Source organism: Clytia hemisphaerica, unplaced genomic scaffold (genome assembly GCF_902728285.1).
Source record: "Clytia hemisphaerica strain Z4C2 unplaced genomic scaffold, Clytia hemisphaerica genome assembly, whole genome shotgun sequence".
Lineage (NCBI taxonomy): Eukaryota > Metazoa > Cnidaria > Hydrozoa > Leptothecata > Clytiidae > Clytia > Clytia hemisphaerica.
Window position 1 is genome coordinate 2,381,107 of NW_027103674.1, and position 18,765 is coordinate 2,399,871.

General features: G+C 35.6%; 4 protein-coding genes across 4 annotated transcripts in view; 3 read left to right on the top strand and 1 right to left on the bottom strand.

Annotated features, from left to right (window-relative positions):
- Positions 1 to 3,017: 3,017 nt before the first annotated feature.
- Positions 3,018 to 4,513, top strand: LOC136803587 (cuticle collagen 1-like). The gene is made up of 4 exons (XM_067060315.1): positions 3,018 to 3,086; positions 3,248 to 3,304; positions 3,615 to 3,878; positions 4,336 to 4,513. The coding sequence occupies exons 2-4, from the start codon at positions 3,250 to 3,252 to the stop codon at positions 4,419 to 4,421; spliced, it is 405 nt and encodes a 134-aa protein (XP_066916416.1). The 5' UTR covers positions 3,018 to 3,086; positions 3,248 to 3,249; the 3' UTR covers positions 4,422 to 4,513.
- A 3,885-nt stretch (positions 4,514 to 8,398) lies between these two features.
- Positions 8,399 to 10,047, top strand: LOC136803588 (cuticle collagen 13-like). Its single transcript, XM_067060316.1, has 3 exons — positions 8,399 to 8,503; positions 9,226 to 9,489; positions 9,861 to 10,047. Exons 1-3 carry the CDS (start codon positions 8,449 to 8,451, stop codon positions 9,917 to 9,919), a joined length of 378 nt encoding a protein of 125 aa, XP_066916417.1. The 5' UTR covers positions 8,399 to 8,448; the 3' UTR covers positions 9,920 to 10,047.
- A 1,803-nt stretch (positions 10,048 to 11,850) lies between these two features.
- Positions 11,851 to 13,968, bottom strand: LOC136803562 (G-protein coupled receptor moody-like). The gene is made up of 3 exons (XM_067060299.1): positions 13,799 to 13,968; positions 13,269 to 13,470; positions 11,851 to 12,917 (listed from the first exon to the last, which is right to left on the bottom strand). Exons 1-3 carry the CDS (start codon positions 13,946 to 13,948, stop codon positions 11,851 to 11,853), a joined length of 1,419 nt encoding a protein of 472 aa, XP_066916400.1. The 5' UTR covers positions 13,949 to 13,968.
- Positions 13,969 to 17,062: 3,094 nt separating this feature from the next.
- Positions 17,063 to 18,765, top strand: part of LOC136803502 (calcium homeostasis endoplasmic reticulum protein-like) — a 35,022-nt gene continuing 33,319 nt past the window's right edge. The window contains exon 1 of the mRNA XM_067060238.1: positions 17,063 to 17,082. The gene's annotated coding sequence lies outside the window, so the exon portion shown is untranslated. The remainder of the gene's footprint in view (positions 17,083 to 18,765) is intronic.

The following is an 18,765-nucleotide window of genomic DNA, read 5'->3' on the forward strand; positions in this document are numbered from 1 at the left end:
ACAGTGTCAACATTGTTAATCATGTTCCATTTTCTTATTTTCAGATGTAAAACTATGAAAAGAGTATTATATGTCCTTATGAAGATTTCAAACTATTAAAAATATTCAGTAAATTAAACACATGGATTATGTTGTATGTGCACGATGCTCAAGTTCCTTCGATAAAAAGATCGTCAAGATGGAATGAATTCGATTATATTGACACAATCAATTGTTTGTAAGTTTCCTTGAATTTTACTTGTTTCCGTTCGTTCGTTCGTTCGTTCGTTCGTTCGTTCGTTCGTTCGTTCGTTCGTTTGTTCGTTCGTTCGTTCGTTCGTTCGTTCGTTCGTTCGTTCGTTCGTTCGTTCGTTCGTTCGTTCGTTCGTTCATTCCACTGTTACCAGCTTTTATCGGCACAAATATATTAGTGGTGGAAAAAAAGCTCAATGCATCTATCAAATAAACTTTCTAGAATACTAAAAGCGACGGTATGAGACCTCTTAGACCTCTTTTCAAAAGGTGTTGACACATACATGGTGTCCACTACATGTTTTTTTATAAGAATATAAAAATCCGAAAACAGGCACAGAGATGCTTAGGTCGAGAGCTTATTAAGGCTGAAAAAATGCTTGAGGGATGCTTATATCCTAATACTGCTTATATACTGCTATACTACTATAATACTGCTTATATCCATACTACAAAGTAGCTTATACTTTTTTCATAGGCTCGAGGTAATGCTTAGCATATGCTTAATTTTTCCCAATATCTGAGCCTAGATATGCTTACAAGTGCAATGTTTATTAAAAAAAAATGTAACAGATTCGTGCTCCCTATAGATAGACCTGCGGTTTTGTAGGTCTGCGATTCAGACTAGACACGTGCTTATACTGTAACTTTGGGAACGATAGTAAACTAACCACAACATAATATTTCAGAAATTAAGGAGAGTCTGTATATTCGGGACAAGCTGGAGTTTTTACAAGCTCTTTCTTGATTTGGTTGGACGTTAACCAGTAATACAACAATTTTATTGCTTTTTCTAAAGAATGCGTTATTTTTATTACTTCAAATGACCAATTACTGAAGTATCTTATAAAAACTCCAGAACATCCCGTATATTCTTCATCCTTTTCAAAAGAAAATCCAGATGGTTGTAAAGTAATCGATAAGATCAATTATGGACGTTCATGATAATCAACAGATTTCAAATCGCTAAGAATCGATAATTAATTGCTCGACTATTTTTCTTAATTTTTGAGCGCTTGCGATTAGTTATCGATCGCTTTAGATTTAATGGTTTTATCGATAACTTATTAGTGTTATCGATGGTTTTAATTTCGAATCGATTGTAGTACAATCTTACCTTCCCAGAGTAGTTTCATTGTTCACAATCAAGCACAATCATCGATATAAATGTTTGAGAGAAACACTGAAAATTACTTTACAGAGATTAAAAAGAAAGTTGAACTAATGGTTTATAGCATTATAAATAAGTTTAACATTAAGCATAAAGAGGACAATGAATTCAACATTTGACTCATTGCGCTAAAGTTTTGTGAAGCATATTTGCATCGAGAAAAAAAAAAGCTTGCACATGACTACATAACTTTCTGTCAATTTTTTACGCGCAGAATGCATTCTTTTATATATAAGAAACAGTGAAATTCCGATGAGGCTCGGCTGTTTTTTATTTCATTTTTAGCTACTTTGAGTCTGAAACTGTTTTTTGGACCTACCCCGGTGGAGGTCCTATAAATTAACCTTTGTCCGCTCGTCTGTTCGTTCGTTCGTTCGTTCGTTCGTTCGTTCGTTTGTTATTAGCTTTCCTCATGATTGGCTCGTTAGTTTTTTCTGATTTTTTGCACAAAGATGCATAACTATAAACCCTCGAATGTGACGGAGCCCGATTTTCAAAAAAAATTTTGGCAAATTTTTGGGCCAAAAAACGGCTAAAAAACGGGTTTTTTGGACTTTGTGAAAAATTAGGTCGTTAATTTTTTCTGATTTTTTGCATGAAAGTAGGGTACCATCGTAGGTAAAAGATGGCTTAAGCGAATTTTTGCAAAAAAAAATTATTGGCTCAAAAAACGCATGTTTATCTATGAGAATCACTATTAATAAGCATACATCAATGTTCTTAGTCAAATTACTCAATTTTTTTTATGAGATAGATGTTTTTTTTGCTCACGAGGGCTTACTTATAAAGAATATATGTGTTTAGACATGTTTTTATAGAAAAGCTGGCTAAATTCGATATTTTTTATAAGCACACTATCAATTACTTAGGTATAAGCTTTTCTCGAGATTGGCTCTTTTATTCTTTATGATTTTTTGCACAAAGATGCATAACTATAAACCCTCGAATGTGACGGAGCTCGATTCTTGGAAAAAAAAATTTGGGGTAAATTTCAGCTAAAAAGAGATGTTTTTTTACTCTCGAAGTCTTGAATATGAAAGAATATTTCAAGAGCATGAAATTTTGGTTTCTAAACGTGTTTTTTATAAGAAACAAACGACTAATTTTAATAAATCGTCACTATTTGTGTTCTGAATGATTGTTTAACGTTCATTCTCACGTAGATATCAATTATATATGTGTTAAATGCATAACCAGGTAGGTCCATAAAAATATCACTTGTTTTCAATCTGTTCAATCTTATTGAGAGCAAAAATTTAGAAAATTTTAGGTTTTTTATGAGTCTTTTTATAATTTGGACTATTTTAACTCTTAAATTGCTTGACAATTCCAGGCACCGCATATTGTTCTTAAATTGTCCTTAATTTTTGCCGCTTTTGAGACTAATTGTTCTAATAAATTTGTTCTCAATAAAAAAGAGGAGTCTTCAACGACCTGCTCGGTCATCATTTATCGCAGACATGGTGTTGAGATATACATTAACCACGATTAACCACAATGTATTGTTTTTTTGTTGACGACTGTGCATCTGGTATGAGATCTGCTCAAGAATAGAATTTCTCTAACTATGGAGGCTATAAAATGGTTTAATCCAATTTCTGCATCACGCTTTTCATACAACAACCTAGACTTGACCAACAAACAGTCAGCTGCGCGTATCAAGAGAAAGGGTTACTTTTTTCAGGTAATAAACTTTAATAAATCTCTTTTGTGATTTTCTTATGGCTTCCAAGCTCATCTCTACTTCTTAAACCTGAAAATTACGAAATACATAAGAACCCATGAGGCTTAGCTATAATTTACTTGTCCTCAGATTAACATGTTTGCTTTTCTTTCCATTTTTAGATATGAGGATGATTCAAAGCCTGTTTCTTTTGGGGACATTATGGTGCTTTGCAAAAGGTTAGCATATTTAAAACGATTTATTTCAGACTTTACACAAAAGATCCTTTTTGTACAAATGTACAAACTTTATCTAAATTTATGGCAAAATCTTAACTCTTGGAATAATGTTTAAAAAAATATCAACTTTCGCGGATCAGTATTACTATTTAGAAAGATTTGGATTTCAATTTCCCATTTTCCTAGGTAAGCCTTAAGAGAGGTCAAGAATCATTTTTTCTTATAAGGTGTACTTTCCTAGATATAAAAAATCAAATTGTATTCCATATATTATATTCCATAGAAGATTATCATCTTTCTCAATTTATAGGATTGGCTCCCCCAAGTCCTCAATGCAACTGTCCGCCCGGCCCTCCAGGGCCCCCAGGACCACCAGGGTTGCCTGGATTTGCAGGTGACTCAGGACCAGTTGGTCTACCAGGGCATCCCGGAAAACCAGGTCCTGTAGGACTCGATGGTCTTCCTGGTGATAGAGGCCTCATGGGTCCAAGAGGTTACCCAGGATTCCCAGGAGAAATTGGCATTATCGGAGCTCCAGGGATGCCTGGTCCAGCGGGTGAACCCGGAAGACCGGGTATATTTTACTGTAAACATAGTCCTTATAGAAAACACTGGTCTGGAAGCTTATTGATTTAACTTTCTGTTAGCTTTTTATTTTGTTATTATTAAAAGATGAAAATTGATTTGCTCCTTGATCACGTTACCAAGTACTCCTCTTACTAATATTTTTAATATTCGCCATATTTCTATATTACCAAGGATCATGATTGAATAACGCAAAAATTTAAGTTCCTGTGGTTCCTCTTCATAGGATCTCGTTCTTGGAGAAGGGAGTCACATTAACCTTTGCAGAGTTTAGTGGGCTCAAGATCCTCAGTATTTCTTATTTTTGACGAAACTGAATGTTAGACGCATTACCACACTATTATGCATCTTTTTTCTTTTCTTTTTTTGTGAAAAGTGTCCGTTTTTACATCTCAGTAGATTTCATCTTAAGGAATTGAAACTATGAATTTTATTTTATCTTTCAGGGACGTGTGACGCTACCGATTGTTCCCGACCACCCATTCCCCCTTCGCACCACGGCAATCAGGGACACGTTGAAGCTAACCCATAATAATGAGACGACTATAACATAAAAGATCTTATCGGAGTTTTTGATTTTTCTAAAAAAGCGATGCATTGTGGGATTGTTTCGGGGGTATTACAATAAAATCTCTTAGGAATTCCTTGAGGGAATTCTATTGTAATAGCCCCCTAAAACAATCTCACAATGCATCGCTGATTTAGAAAAATCAAAAACTCCGATAAGGTCTATCACTCGTTAATGATATGAAAATTTATTACACATTTGTATCATAAAATTTTTGAATTATGTCGATATTTTTTTTAATGAAATCTGTAAACCGTTAGAAAAGTAGGTATTTCTTTCGTGATAATGTATAGAAAAAAACATGCGAAGAATTATGTTTCATCTTCATTTTTGGAATTTTTGAAAATATTTCATAACCATCCCCGAAAAAGTTAAGTAAATAGGAATAAACATCCTTCTTTGGATGTTTGCTGGATTAAAATAAATCTTGTTGAATCCTAAAGTACAGTTTCGTAATTTGGTCCGTTTTTTAACGCTTGGAATGTTTACTCAATCCGGGATCAAGGAAAAATACAGATCAATCAGATCAATGAAACTGCGTTAACATGTTCTGTGTACGTGACCTTATGATAATCCAAGGAGTATTTTATTTACTCTAATAATTTTATAAAGGCTGGTCTTCACACCCTTAATCCGTAAAATACACTGGTCACCTTTTAAATAGTCTACTTAAAAAAAAAGTATAAAAGGCTCTACTCTATACCTACAACATCAGTCAATCTGAAAAAGCTACAAACGCGTGAATATAAATTGATTGGTAATTATTTGGTAAAATTAAACGCGCCTACATTCGGAAAGAAAACACAAGCATAATTTTGGATGATGAAGTTGGCTCTTGTTTTCCTTCTTTTGGTCACTTTGTACCATTTCTCTGAAGGTAAGTGTAGTTCCGCGGGAGGGGCACTCGATTTAAAAACTGCAATATGTGCAGATTTATTTGTTCTTCATTTTAGAGTCAATAGCTTTGTATTCCAAAGATAGTCTATTCCAAACTTGACCAGCTCGGATATTAAAAGAGTTCAAGCAAACTGCAGACAAAAATGAGTCTCAAATTAGACCCTTACAGTAGAGAGTACATAGTTTTTTTCACTTTCCATGCTCTCACAGAGCCAAGTTTTCTCAATACTTTACCCATCGAAGCCTTAATATTCTTATATAGTTTTTTCTTATAAAAAACGCGTATGCGTTTCTTGCTGAACACACCGTGTTTCTTTTATTCTTCAGGAATAGGTGATCAAGGAAACAAAGGTTCAAAAGGTCCGAGAGGTTCAGCTAGTGTTGTTGGACCACAACATGATTTTGGTGTTGAGTTTGAAGTAAATGGACATCGACAAAGACGAATGATCCTTGTGAAAGGTGAATCAGGATCACCGGGCAGTAAAGGTGAATCAGGACCACCGGGCAGTAAAGGTTCACGAGGTGAACTTATTTAGACCAAGTTCTTTTTTACAGTTTATTTGCAGGCCTGTGTAAATATGAGAATATTCTGTTAATTATGTTAAAATATTTTACTAGATACTCAATGTCATGAAATATATTGACGATCTTTTTAATAGTAATTTTTTCATCAATAATTTCTACTGTCTCACCCTCTATCCTAATACGCCTATCATTATAAATTCTTAGCTCGGTACCCCGGGGGGGGGGTACTTAGGCAAAATGGGTGCCGGGTATGTGCGAGCCATAAGGGTACCTTTTCTCATTCCTCAAAAGTCTCTCAAAGGGGTACAAATTCAAAAGTTAGTCTCTGAAAGGGTCCCAAAATCACGAAAATCAAAAATTTCTCTCTCAAAGGGTCAGGATTTCCAAAAATTTTGACCAAAATTTGGTGACAATCAAACCAAAATTTGGAAAAAATGGACCAAAATTTAGGAAAAAGTCTCTCAAAGGGTCCCAAAATCACCAAAATTTTGTCTCTCAAAGGGTCGATTTTCGATTTTCGGCTCGGACATACCCGTCACCTCGCAAACCTAGTACCCCCCCCCGGGCTCGGTACAAAGACTAGGTCCGAGACCGATTTATTTTAAGAATTAAACAATACCCTTGCTATAGGTCTCACTCAATAGTTCTTGGTAGCTCGAACCTTTACCTTGGGAGAATCAAATTTAACTCTTTAACTGTAACCTCCTATGTATGATCTGTTATACCAAAATCTACCGGTGAACCCGTACACACAATGTCTTAGCTCTCTTTTGTATGTGTTTGGTATGTAATGCTTGCCCGAATTTCGTTGAAATGTAGAAATATGTCAATTTTAATGTCAATAGAAGACTAAGATACACGCTTTTTTTATAAGAATATCTTCTATAAGAATATCAGGGTGAAAATTGGCCAAATCGCAAGAATACCCTCTAGAGGGTGAGTTTCACAGAATTTGATAAGAATACAGTCATTTTGTATTTGGTTAACAGAAAAAAACTGCTTCCTTTGTCAGACTTGAATTTAAACTTTGAGGCAGAAATGTAATTTTAGTTCCCAATGTTCATTCCAAAGTCCAAAACTCTCAAATTGATCATTTCTCATGTTTGTAAAAAAGTCAAGTCTAAAAAAGTAAGATACATTAAGACTATTTCACAATCAATTTTGGCACTTTCTTAAGAATACTTGACCCTATTCTTATAAAAAATGCGTGTATATGTATGGTACTTGTTTTGTTTTTTTACTTCCCGGGACACATTGACTGTTTTTTTAACAACCGACTAGCGAGAAATCAACGAGAATGTCTATTTAAAATAATTGTATTGTATAACTCTAAATATCTAGGCTTGGCATCTTATTCCAAAGTTATCAGAGCCAGACAAAACTCTTGCGAATTGACTTTTATTTCAATTCTACTAAAAGACATTAAATTTGTTTCCAAGATTACCAGAGCCAGATAAACTCTTGTTAACCTTTCAACCCTTGTAATGTCTAGTAATGTATATCTGTATTTCCCGCGAACCACTGACCTTTTTTAAGGGGCCCCCAGCAGTTTTTGTGAATGCGTGAATGATAAAAACTTTTACTCTTGCGCGATTGCGTGAAATTGAAAAAAAAAAAACGTGAATGCGTGAATTCGAGAACTTTGCGTGAATAGTGAAAAAAATTGTGTAAACGCATGAATCTCGAAAAAAAAATTGCGTGATTGCGCGAATACACTTTTTCGACCGTAGCCGCCAATTGCCGCGCGAGCATTTTTTTTGTCCGCGTTTTACCGCCCTGTAACCGTCCCAGTCTTTTTTTTCGGACCTAAAAAGGATTGGATCAAGTTTAGGGGGATAATTAAATGATAACGTGGTACGTGCCTGACCGCGCAACTACAGTCGAAAAGTTGTATTAAGGTACGCTGGGGGAGACCTCTTTCTCAGCGAAGATGTCTATTTTGAAAATAATGTTTATCTACATTTCCAAAGTCGTAAGAGCCAGACGAAACTCCTGTTAACATTTCAACTCTACTTATGTTTTTAAAGTCATATCTGTTTTGATAAACTGATGCGGATAAGAGTTTTCTCAGATTGTGCAGAAAAATAAAACGTCATTGTAAAACTGTCCCATCTCAGATTGATTATCCAAATATACTCTAGACGGAAAAATAATGCTTTATGTATAAGCTAACAAACGTATCAGTATGATTCGAACGTCAAAACAAGATCCAACGAGCTAAAGTCCACGATATCCAAAAAACATAATTAGATGGACGTCAACTGAACGATGCCGTGTCAATTGAGGTTATCCAAACAAACTCAAGGAAGATATGAAATGCTTTCTGATCGGTCAACAGACGTTCTAAGGCGATTTCAAAGTCCAACTAACAACGTCCAAACAACATAAGAGGATCGACGTTACCGTCAAATAAACAATGCCGTGTCAACTGAGGTTATCTAAACAAGCCCAAAAATGATATAAAATGCTTTCTGGATCAGCTAAAAGACGTATCCAACGAGTTTCTCCACAATACTTGAGACGAGAACATTGGTCATCACATCTTTTTGTGATTTGAAGTTAACTTATCATGAAGCTGATCAGTTTTCTGGTTCTATTCCTCACCTTATACCGTTTCTCAGAAGGTACGTTGTTGGTTTTGTTTTACACCCCTGTCTCAGTGACCCGGTGATGATGTTCTATCCGATAGAGAAATAAAGGACAAAGACGAACGCCGTTGGCAATGGTCTATTGTTTTTGATGGTTGGGGATTAAAAATTCTTTTGTTTTCTGTGGCCTAAACATTCAGTCAGGATTCTCAAAATATTTGGTAATAATCCTTTTCTCCGTTGGGAATTGAGCTTAGTATTTAGTAGAGGTTTTTTTAACGTTACCCCAATCATTACACACCCGTGTTAAAACCCAGCCCTACTACAAAAATATGCTCAAAATTTCGTTCCCGACGGTTGAAAAATATCCAACAATTTTTTACCCCCGTGTGAAAATGACTTTTATTTCATCCTCACTTAAAATCTAATCGAAAAATTTTCTCTCCAAAACCATCCCCAATGGAAGTTTTGGGCTGGGAACAGTAGAATTTCTATCCCTATTGGGATTTTGATAGAGATTTTCATCCCCAAAAAACTTTCACCTGGGCTTTGAGACGGGGTGTATCATTATATAAACCCTAGACAGTAGAAATCATTAGTGAATAGGTACTACCAAATGTATGTAGAATCAGTAAGAATCCTCATCATCTTGCAGTTAAAGCTCCTAAAGAATATTTTCAGTCATCATTTTCTTTACACAAAGATGGGCCTAGCATACTTAATAGTTCCCCAGACTAATATATATTTCATATTCTTAGGGAAAAAACGCCCAAAGAAACACCAATGTGAGTGCCCACCAGGTCCTCCCGGTCCGCCCGGTCCACCTGGTGAACCCGGAATTCCAGGAACAAGAGGTCTAGGAACCCCTGGAGTCCCTGGAGAACCTGGAATGTCAGGACCAGTCGGTCGCCCAGGTGAAATGGGCCCTATGGGACCGATGGGAGCACCTGGAATGCCAGGAGATATTGGAGGAATTGGACCACGAGGTCTAGCTGGTGTAGTTGGTGAACCAGGAATACCAGGTGAGATTACGTTGTTTCAACGTTCATCTAATGTTATATGGAGGTTGTGAACGTTGGTATTCTGCCTATTCTTAGTTTTCGATTCAAATTCAACCTAGATTTAACATGTAATACATATGTGAAGCATAAATTGACATTTTTGTATAATTTTTGAGTTTTAGTGGGGAAGAGAGGCGAGGGTAATTAGCAATTAAGATTCAAGTATTCGAATTTATAAATGCTTCCATTTTTAACGTTCAGATAAAAGTTGCTAGCATTAGAAAAGCTCTAGGTAGAACTTGTCGCGGAATTAGGCAAGCCAGACCTTATCAAAGTATATACCCTGTTCCGTCCTATCTAACATAAAATAACAATTATATTTTCTATTTCAGGGACCTGTGATGCTAGTTCTGGCTGCTCACAAATACCGCCTGTGCCGACTGATATCTGACTTAAAGAAACTCGTAGTACTTCAACAAATACAATCAATACAGCTTCAAACTCGGACACAGGCCCTTGGTTCGATTTTTTTATGATTCTGATAGCACTAACGAAAGTTGTATCACGTGCATCAGTAAAATGAAAAAGTTGTTTAAGTGGCTTTGGAGTACGAAATTGGAACAGCTCATTACACTTTATTATATGATGGGGTTTTTAGTAAAACTATAAATATTTGATTTCAAAACTTTTAATTGTAGAATTGTTGTTTGATAGATTACTTGCAATAATTTACTGAATGAAATAATATCTTAATGCAAAATATGTCATAAATGTTATCTCATCATTTTAGCAGGTCTGCCATTTCTATATTACGCCAAAGCCTATATTCAATGGCTTGAAAATCTTGCGCCCATAAGCAATCGTCGGTTTATTCCTCGTGGGAAAAACTGAGGATGCTACCCATGATAAAGGTACCTTTTAAATCTTATATAGTGTTGTATCCAGAAAAATAGGTAACAGGTTTTGTATATATTCAAACTCGAGCCAAGTCCCTTAGTTCACTTTTTGGTAATTCTGATAGATAGCGCTCACGAAAAGATTTTACCACGGCCATCAATAAAATCAAAAAATGGTACAAGTGGGTTTGGGGTACGAAATTGGTACAGGGCCACGATATAAATTCCTTCTTTTAGTTAAAAGGACAATAGACACTGTGTCAAAATTTATTCTTTCTTATAAAAAGCGTCCATTAAGATCCCGGGAAAGAGCAGCATTCGATTATAAGATCGATTTGATAAATAATCATTGAAAAGATTTAGTATAACCTTTTAGACCGTAGCCGCCAATTTCCGTGTGGGCATTTTTTTGTCCGTTTTTCCACCCTAAAACCGCCCAGTCTTTTTTTCGCTCCTAAAGACAATGGAAAAAGTGTAAAAGAAGGATTGGGTCGAGTTTAGGGTGGCACACGCCTGAGCACGCGACTACGGTCGAAAAGATGTATCAAATCTCAATTCGCTGAAATTAACAGACAATATACCTTATCGGGGAAAACTTCGTCAGGGAAAAGTGACGAAATTTTTGCCAAGTGACGAATATTTTTTCCCGACGAAAATTTTCCCCGATGAAGTTTTCCCCGATAAGGTATTTGACTTTTGGGTAGGTTTGATATGAGCCTATTAACTACCGTAAAAAGCACAGGCCGAAATCATATAGATCGACTTGTGTCGATCAATTGAGATTCTATTCGGCGCCTAATCAACGCAGAGAAAAGTAACCATTACGACAATCCAAAATCTTGGATGAAGTTCAAAGTTGATATTTTTATTCCCGTTGTTGAAAACACAACTCAAAATGTCGTCAATGCTTTTTAAAAAGGGTCAGTGATAGAGAGTCATAACATAAAGTCTGTCTATTATTTGGATTATTTATTATACAAAGTTTTCTTTCGAAAGAAGCTCATTTCAATACACGGGTTTCGAATTAAATTTTTGCTTAGCTTTAGCTTTAATCCCATGTAAATTTGCACGAAAAATATCAAGTAAACAGAACGAAAATTGGCCGTGTATCAAGCAATTTTAGCTCATTTTTCCATTTTGACAGACTTTATGGTTCATTATGAAAACAAAAAACATTAAAATAAAAAGTCAATCGTTTAATCATATTTCTTTTATTGAATTTAAAATAGAAAAACATCTTTTGAATGAACACCTGGCTTTCAAAAGAGAAGAAAGGAAATCTATCAACCTTTTATAAGGCATTTCCCCTTATCGCTCCTTTTATTTACTTGATTTTTTCTCTCGTGCCAGATTTAATTCGAAACCCGTGTATTAATTGTAACTACCAAAATACAATACCTTTCGAAAAATTGTCATGTTTTCTTCCCACAAATATTCTTTGTGTCCTGGCTGTATTTTTATCCGTACTGCGCTTGAAGTTCATTGCTCATGTGTTATTTTCTTTAACCGAGTTCGCTGTGTCAGTAGTCGTGCTACTATCTGAAAAACGTAACACGCTGTCCAAAGTCGTCCTACTGTTTGAGCGTCTGTCAGTTTTACCTTTTGGAAACATTCTAGTATATAATCCAAGAATTGTTGCTTTAAGATCTGATCTAAAAGAGCGTCCTGATAATGAATATAAGAAAAAGTTAACTGCGTTGTTTGAATACCATAATTTCTGACAGATCTGGTATTTCATGGTGTAAACAGCTTTATGATGTGGAGTTATATGTTCTTGATTCATATAATAGAATCTAAGCACTAGTAAAGGTGATACTAGAACCACAAAAGCGCTGGAGACGAGAAGCAAAGAGATTGTTAAACCGTAATGGAAAAGTCTTTTAGGTTTAATGTTTTCTGATAATTCTGATGTGATTTGTTGTATGGAATCTGACGGTACAATTGTTTGACGTCGCTTTGAGGACGTTGGGATTGTGAGATGCGGTTTAGGTTTTGAGTTCTGGTCTTTGTCTTTTTGTGGATTGTAATCTGGCTCCTGATTGGCTAGCTTTGGTATCGTTGGATGTGTGTTGTTGAGTGGATTATAAGAATTAGCAGTTGCACAATCCGTTTCAGGCTTTGTATCAAAAGTAGGTATCGAGTGATTTTCAGATTTGTTATTTTCTTGTCGTTGTTGGCTTGTTTGCAACTTACAATTTCTACTGGTAACAAACTGAGATTTGAGTTTATGGCCCTGATGTCGTCTTTGGGCTTTACTGAAATTACCATCCTTATGCATTCGATAAACAATCGAACTATTCAAAACGACAATAATTATAAAAGGAACCAATGAGGAAACAGCGATTTCAAATAATTGATAATCGAGTACCCATTGGTTTTTATCGCGTATACCAAATCCGCATGATGCCACTTTCGTTTTTGGCTGGTAGATAAATTCTGCGGTCCATATATAGTGGAGGTTCTTGGCGTATGATATGAGACCAATTATGATGACTGTCATCCATGCGCGATGTCGGTTTTGATATTGTCGAGTCCAAAATGGAAACCAAACAGCTATAAAGAGAAAATGAACACAATGTAAAAAGGTAAACTAGGGTCATTTATAATTCGTTGTGTTATAGTGCAGTAATATGGGTGTTATGACTACAAATAAATTTGTAAATACAATTATTTTTTGCTGCGGAATTAGTCTGAATATGTCTGAATTAGTGGTCTAGCATGCTAGACTTAGTAAAATGAAACCTTTAATACACCTTTCCGACCGTAGCCGCCAATTGCCGCGCGGGCATTATTTTGTCCGCCTTATCAGTGCGACTACGGTCGAAAAAGTGTATTATAAAAAAGCCAATAAAGGGACTGGGTTTGAGTTTGCTTCTCGCCAACAAATTTTCTGTCTACGCTTACCTAAAAACCGGTCGAAAGTGAAAGCAATGACAACCCAATGTGAATGGTTAGCCATTGCATTGACTAAGAAAAACATCACGTGACAATGAAGGGGCGTAATGTCTTCTGGGTAAAAATTGAACATCAGCCAATATTGTAGTAATCCGATGACCAGATTGATCGAGTCGATGATTGACAGGCTTAGAATATATACAGGTGCAACCTAAAAACAGCATTACGAAAATTTTATAATATAGTTGTTCTCAAAGTGAATAAGGATTTTATTCGAATTAGAAAAAATATTCGAATTACGGAGTGTATTTTACACCAATATAGGCTATTTAGACTTATGAGACTTTTCATCCTGCGTATTATTGAAATTTTAATGCTTACTGATAGCGCCAGATAATAAAGCATGGAAGCCATTATACCCCTCCCAAATCGAAATATCCGATTAAATAAAGTAAAACGCCAAAAGTTGCCAAAATACTCAAAATGCCAACATATTCTGACCACCATTGTACCTAATTAAAGTATTATTTTTAACATACCTTGTCCTTGTATTTCCTTTTGATGTAAATAAAAAAACTCAACAAATTTCCAACACATCCTATTAAAACTATGACAGGTGGAAAACATAGATTGACAGTTCTGGCGAATTTGAATTCTGGGTAATCAGTATAACTTGTTCCGTTTTTCATAATTTGTTCCACTATTGATGTAATCTATAAATAAAAGAAAATTACCAGTGCAACAAATTCGTCCCAGTGTATTCAAGCATCGATGATTCAAGGATATATTTATGTTATTAATAGTCGCCAGAGGATATCCCTGGTTTTGGCTAAAGCGAGGGGATCTTTATTTAAAAAATACGTCATTAATAGTAGGGGGGCCAACACTTATGATCTGTAGCTTCTATCGTGGGACTCAAGCGTATGTAAGTGGGTTTGAAAGTAGATAGGATTTCAAAACTTATTTGAAAGGGGCCCCGCGAATTGAGTAAGCAAACGGTATCACTCTCATTTAAAAACTAAATCTTTAAAAGAAAGAAGAATCTGAAGTTAAAGAATACTTTAATTACCTATTCTTGTTATATTCTACCGGTATTTTGTTCTAGGGCACTTGTGAAAAGAAAATTTCCGATATCTTCTCCTATTCCGTTCCAATTTTAAAGATTTTGCAATATTTGAATTTTCATCAATCTCTTAACAATTTCTTAAATGTTTACGTTTTCAGGGAAAAATCAAAATATAATAGCCGCATTCTTTTTCACCGTCCATCACATGTTTACGTTTTCAGTTAACATCGCCTGGTTATTTTAGTTTTAAATCTTAAGGAAGAAATTCTTTTATAGTTTGACGGTTTTATCACTTCAGTTAGTGTCTCTACTAAGGGTTTAGTCTCTTCAACAGTCCGGTAGCGGTTTCTCACATATAATAAAGTCAAAAATGGTAAAATTAAAAATTTGAAAAAGTACTAGGACATTTGAGAACATTTTCGAAAATCAAAAATCAAAACACTTTTATGAAAAAGCCTCGAAGGATCAATTTTTCAAAAAAAACTTCTTTCTCTAGCTAAGGCGAGTGGTCCGGAACACGACCTCGTTCCCTACGTATCATCGACTTTTGATGCATACCTCTGATAGTGCCAGGTAATACCCTATCATTGCCTTTTTTCCGAACGCGTAAGATAACGTAACTTCAATTAAAATTAAACCTAACTAACTTAAATTAAAAATCTTGTAGCCTTAAACCAGATAGCCATTGATATAATCAATGTTCGTCTTATTGCATCTTCTGAAAATCATCATATGAAATTCAAATGTTTGAAATTAAAACATTCTCACCAAACATACTGTCACAGCAAAACAAAAACACAAAAAATCGCTACTGTAGCTATTGCTACATCATTATAATACCACTGACAAAAAAAAACAACAATATTTTGGAATTTGACACGCAATTACAAACAAAGTACTTAGTAGCCTATGTCCTACGTCTTAAGAAACGCGAGTAGACCTTAACAAAGAAATAAAGGATGGTTACAGATTTTTATTACGTGTTTTTTTTTATAAGCAAGTGTCCGCCCCTATATCAGTCTTGCATTATGATTAGCATTTTATTGTTCTTAAACAATAGAGCAATTGTTTAGGTATCAAAAACTGAGCCTGTATACGCTTAAACGTTATTCCTAAATAGAAAACATGTACTTAGTAAAATCTCCAATCTTCGCATCTTACATTTGACAACATTTTCCCCTATGATGAATGATAGAGATTATACATCCTTGTCCAGGTTAGACAGGAACCCGTCTGCGTATTTTTTTTAAATCTGATGAATACTTGACGGGTCAGAGCTGTGAGTCCGATTTTGGAAAAAATTACAATGGGAAATTCGAATTTAGCGCTGTCCTCACTTACTAAAATAAAAAACAAATTTCGGAAGTTGCGCTTTCTTTAAGAAAGTGTGACCAGTGAAACAATAACAGAATTTGATTGGCCGTGTTTTCAACCGTTCTCAGGCAAATTAAGGCCTGTCCAGATTTTTCAAACTTACCCAAATTTTTTATCACCGTTTCCACTTGTCATAACATATCACTTCATACATCGAAAGAAGCGTATTGAAGTGTAGATCACTGGAATTGCTGTGCCATAATTAATTTTTTCACCCAAAAAAAGATATTAGGCAAAAACCAAAAAATGCTGACGTCAGCAAAACTTGTTTTTTAAATAACTCCAGTTTGGCTTATGGTAAAAACATGAAATTTGGACCAAAGTTGCACACCATTAACAGGATCATTTTGAAAAAAAATTTTTTGAAATTTTGCTGACGTCAGCACTTTATTGCAAATTTTCGTATTTTGCTGATTTCTGCTGACGTCAGCAAAATTTGCAAAAACAAATAAACAAAAATGTTCCTATTATTGATATGCAACTTTTGTCCAAATTTCATGTTTATACCATAAGCCAAACTGGAGTTATTCAAAAAACAAGTTTTGCTGACATCAGCATTTTTTGGTTTTTGTCTAATATCTTTTTTTGGGTGAAAAAATTAATTATGGCACAGCTATTCCAGTGATCTACACTCCAATAGGCTTCTTTCGATGTATGAAGTGATATGCTGTGACAAGTGGAAACGGTGATAAAAAATTAGGGTAAATTTGGACGTGCCTTAATTTTCCCGAGTTATTAGGATATGGGAAATTCAAACTGTCAGCCCATACCATGCTATATATTTCGCCATCAGTATATAGAATAAGAAATCATAGCATGGATCTCCAGGCTATGTCCAGGTTGAAATTAATTGTGAGCATTGTGAATTCAATTTTTAGTTTCATGAATCAGAAATGAGTTATTAATTAGCAAAAGTTCCCGAGTTGAAAAATCGAAAATAACTCGGAAAGTTAAAGGAAGCAAAATAAACCGAGTTATGAAATGTAAAATGACGTCATTAAATTCCAAAAATGACGTCACAACACTCGGGATAACTCGGTTTTTTCATAACTCGGTTTTTTTAACTCGGAAAAAATAACTCGGGAATTCCGGGCTACCTTCTATAATACAACAGAGCCGTATTTTAGCGTGAGCGTGTCCACCAATAATCCGCCATTGGGGAATAACAGATTATAGACGGGCGGTGGGCGGGCGGGAGTTGAGCACAGAGGCGTCGCTCGGGCGGATTTTGTGAAGTAAAATGGTAGCACAGCTACGAGTAGAAGCCAAATTTTCAGTCGTGCTCAACTGTAGTGTACTAAGATATTTTCTATCACTATCACTCAACATTTGCTAGTTTAACAGCTAAGCCCGACTGAACCAAGAAATACAGACGTTACACGAAATTACTTGTGTTACTTGTTACTTGTTTAGGTGTTCGAGCTAAGTGCTCAGGTAAGATTCTTGGTGAACCATGCCTCTGTTTGATCAATCTGTTGAAGATATTTTTTATGTCAAGTAGCTACAATCCAGACGTAATTAATCGAACAGTTCGATTACCGAACTAATCGAACTTTGTCGAACTTAATCGAACGACAAAAGTTCGATTAAATTCTTTAATCAAACTTTTCAAAAGTCGCTAAAATTGTGAGTATTCGATTAAGTTCGACAAAACATACTAACCAGCTGGCATACTAAGGTCGACAAAAGTTCGACAACGAGAAATGTTCGACAAATTCGACAAAAAACTCCGTTCGATAAAGTTTGATTGACAACAAGAAAGGTTCGACAAATTGGATAAAAAACTCTGTTCGAAAAAGTTCGACAACAAAAAATGACCTCCTCCGTGGATGGCCCTAGGAGGTCCCAGCCGAGGTCCCGGGGAGTCCGATTGGTGCCCACTGCCACTGTGAGAAGTGAGGGTACACGTCTGCATCGTTGGGGGTCCTTCAAAGTTCCTCAAAGTGTATCAAAAGCCGGGAAAAATTGACCTCCTTTGGGTACCAGCCCCGGTGGGACCAATCGAGGCCTCTCCCCCCCCCACAGCCTACCACAGCCCTTCAGAGACCCCTTTGCTTTGGACCCCGCTTTGGGTACCCTCTGCCTTGCTTTCCCTCAAAGCTAGCACCTTCCATCCAAAGCATTTAAAAGGCTTGGAAAGGTGGAAAGGCTTGAAAATTGGTCAAAATTGGAAAAAAATGACCTCCTTTTGGTACCACCACGTCTTTGGATACCCTCTGCCTTACTGTCCCTCGAAGCCAGCACCCTCCATCAGTGCTCCAAAGCCTTTAAAATGCTTGGCAAGGCTTGAAAATTGGCGAGAATTGGTCAAAATTGGAAAAAATTACCTCCTTTGGGTAGGGTTGGTCTAAAAAGCAGGGTAGCCAATGGGTTAGCCAATTGGGCTAGGTTATGGGGTACCTCTTTTTGCCTAAACTTTTGAAATCTGAAACCTGTTTTCATGTGGAAATAACTATACAACATCTTGTTAATGATTCCATGTTATAAAATTTAAGATTCCTTTCGAACTTCAGCCACAATAGCCTTTTTTCCAAAGGTACTGAACTTTGTTACTTCTCAAGAGACCTGGCGCCATTTTGTCTTCCTTCTTAGCTTCGTTTGAAAATTTACAGACCCGAATAAAAAATATATACAAAAAAGTTTTTAATAGATTTTATTTATGTTTTTAATTGTTATTTCCGTGAAGCTGTAATTCGATGATAATAGCTTTGGAATCGCCTTTGGGCCATATGATCTCTAATCTTGTCATATCTTAACAATCCTTTGTTATCGAATCTATTGTATTGTTATCTATTGTTTAGATATTTCAAACAATTAATTCCTTTCAAATTTTTTTAATATGGCAGCTTACAATAGGTACAAAAAGTCTTTTGAAATAGCTCTATTATAATGAAGCTCTATTTCTTACTCCTCGTGCATTAACACGTGGTAATTTATATCTTTGTTTATCTTTGTAATCATACATGATCAATCTAAAGTATCAATCAGATTCGTGCTCCCTGGTCAGTAAAATGTGGTTCTATGCATTCATTTTCGGTATTTCTATTCTGGTCTGTAAAATATTTA

Excerpts from the sequence above, each read along its gene's own strand:
- LOC136803562 (XM_067060299.1), bottom strand. The coding sequence starts at position 13,948 with ATGAAAAACGGAACAAGTTATACTGATTACCCAGAATTCAAATTCGCC. Across the intron at positions 13,471-13,798 it reads AAAGGAAATACAAGGACAAG|GTTGCACCTGTATATATTCT; the intron begins GTATGTTAAAAA and ends TGCTGTTTTTAG. Across the intron at positions 12,918-13,268 it reads CACTTTCGACCGGTTTTTAG|CTGTTTGGTTTCCATTTTGG; the intron begins GTAAGCGTAGAC and ends TTCTCTTTATAG.
- LOC136803588 (XM_067060316.1), top strand. The coding sequence starts at position 8,449 with ATGAAGCTGATCAGTTTTCTGGTTCTATTCCTCACCTTATACCGTTTC. Across the intron at positions 8,504-9,225 it reads CTTATACCGTTTCTCAGAAG|GGAAAAAACGCCCAAAGAAA; the intron begins GTACGTTGTTGG and ends TCATATTCTTAG. Across the intron at positions 9,490-9,860 it reads TGGTGAACCAGGAATACCAG|GGACCTGTGATGCTAGTTCT; the intron begins GTGAGATTACGT and ends TTTCTATTTCAG.
- LOC136803587 (XM_067060315.1), top strand. The coding sequence starts at position 3,250 with ATGAGGATGATTCAAAGCCTGTTTCTTTTGGGGACATTATGGTGCTTT. Across the intron at positions 3,305-3,614 it reads ATTATGGTGCTTTGCAAAAG|GATTGGCTCCCCCAAGTCCT; the intron begins GTTAGCATATTT and ends CTCAATTTATAG. Across the intron at positions 3,879-4,335 it reads GGGTGAACCCGGAAGACCGG|GGACGTGTGACGCTACCGAT; the intron begins GTATATTTTACT and ends TTTATCTTTCAG.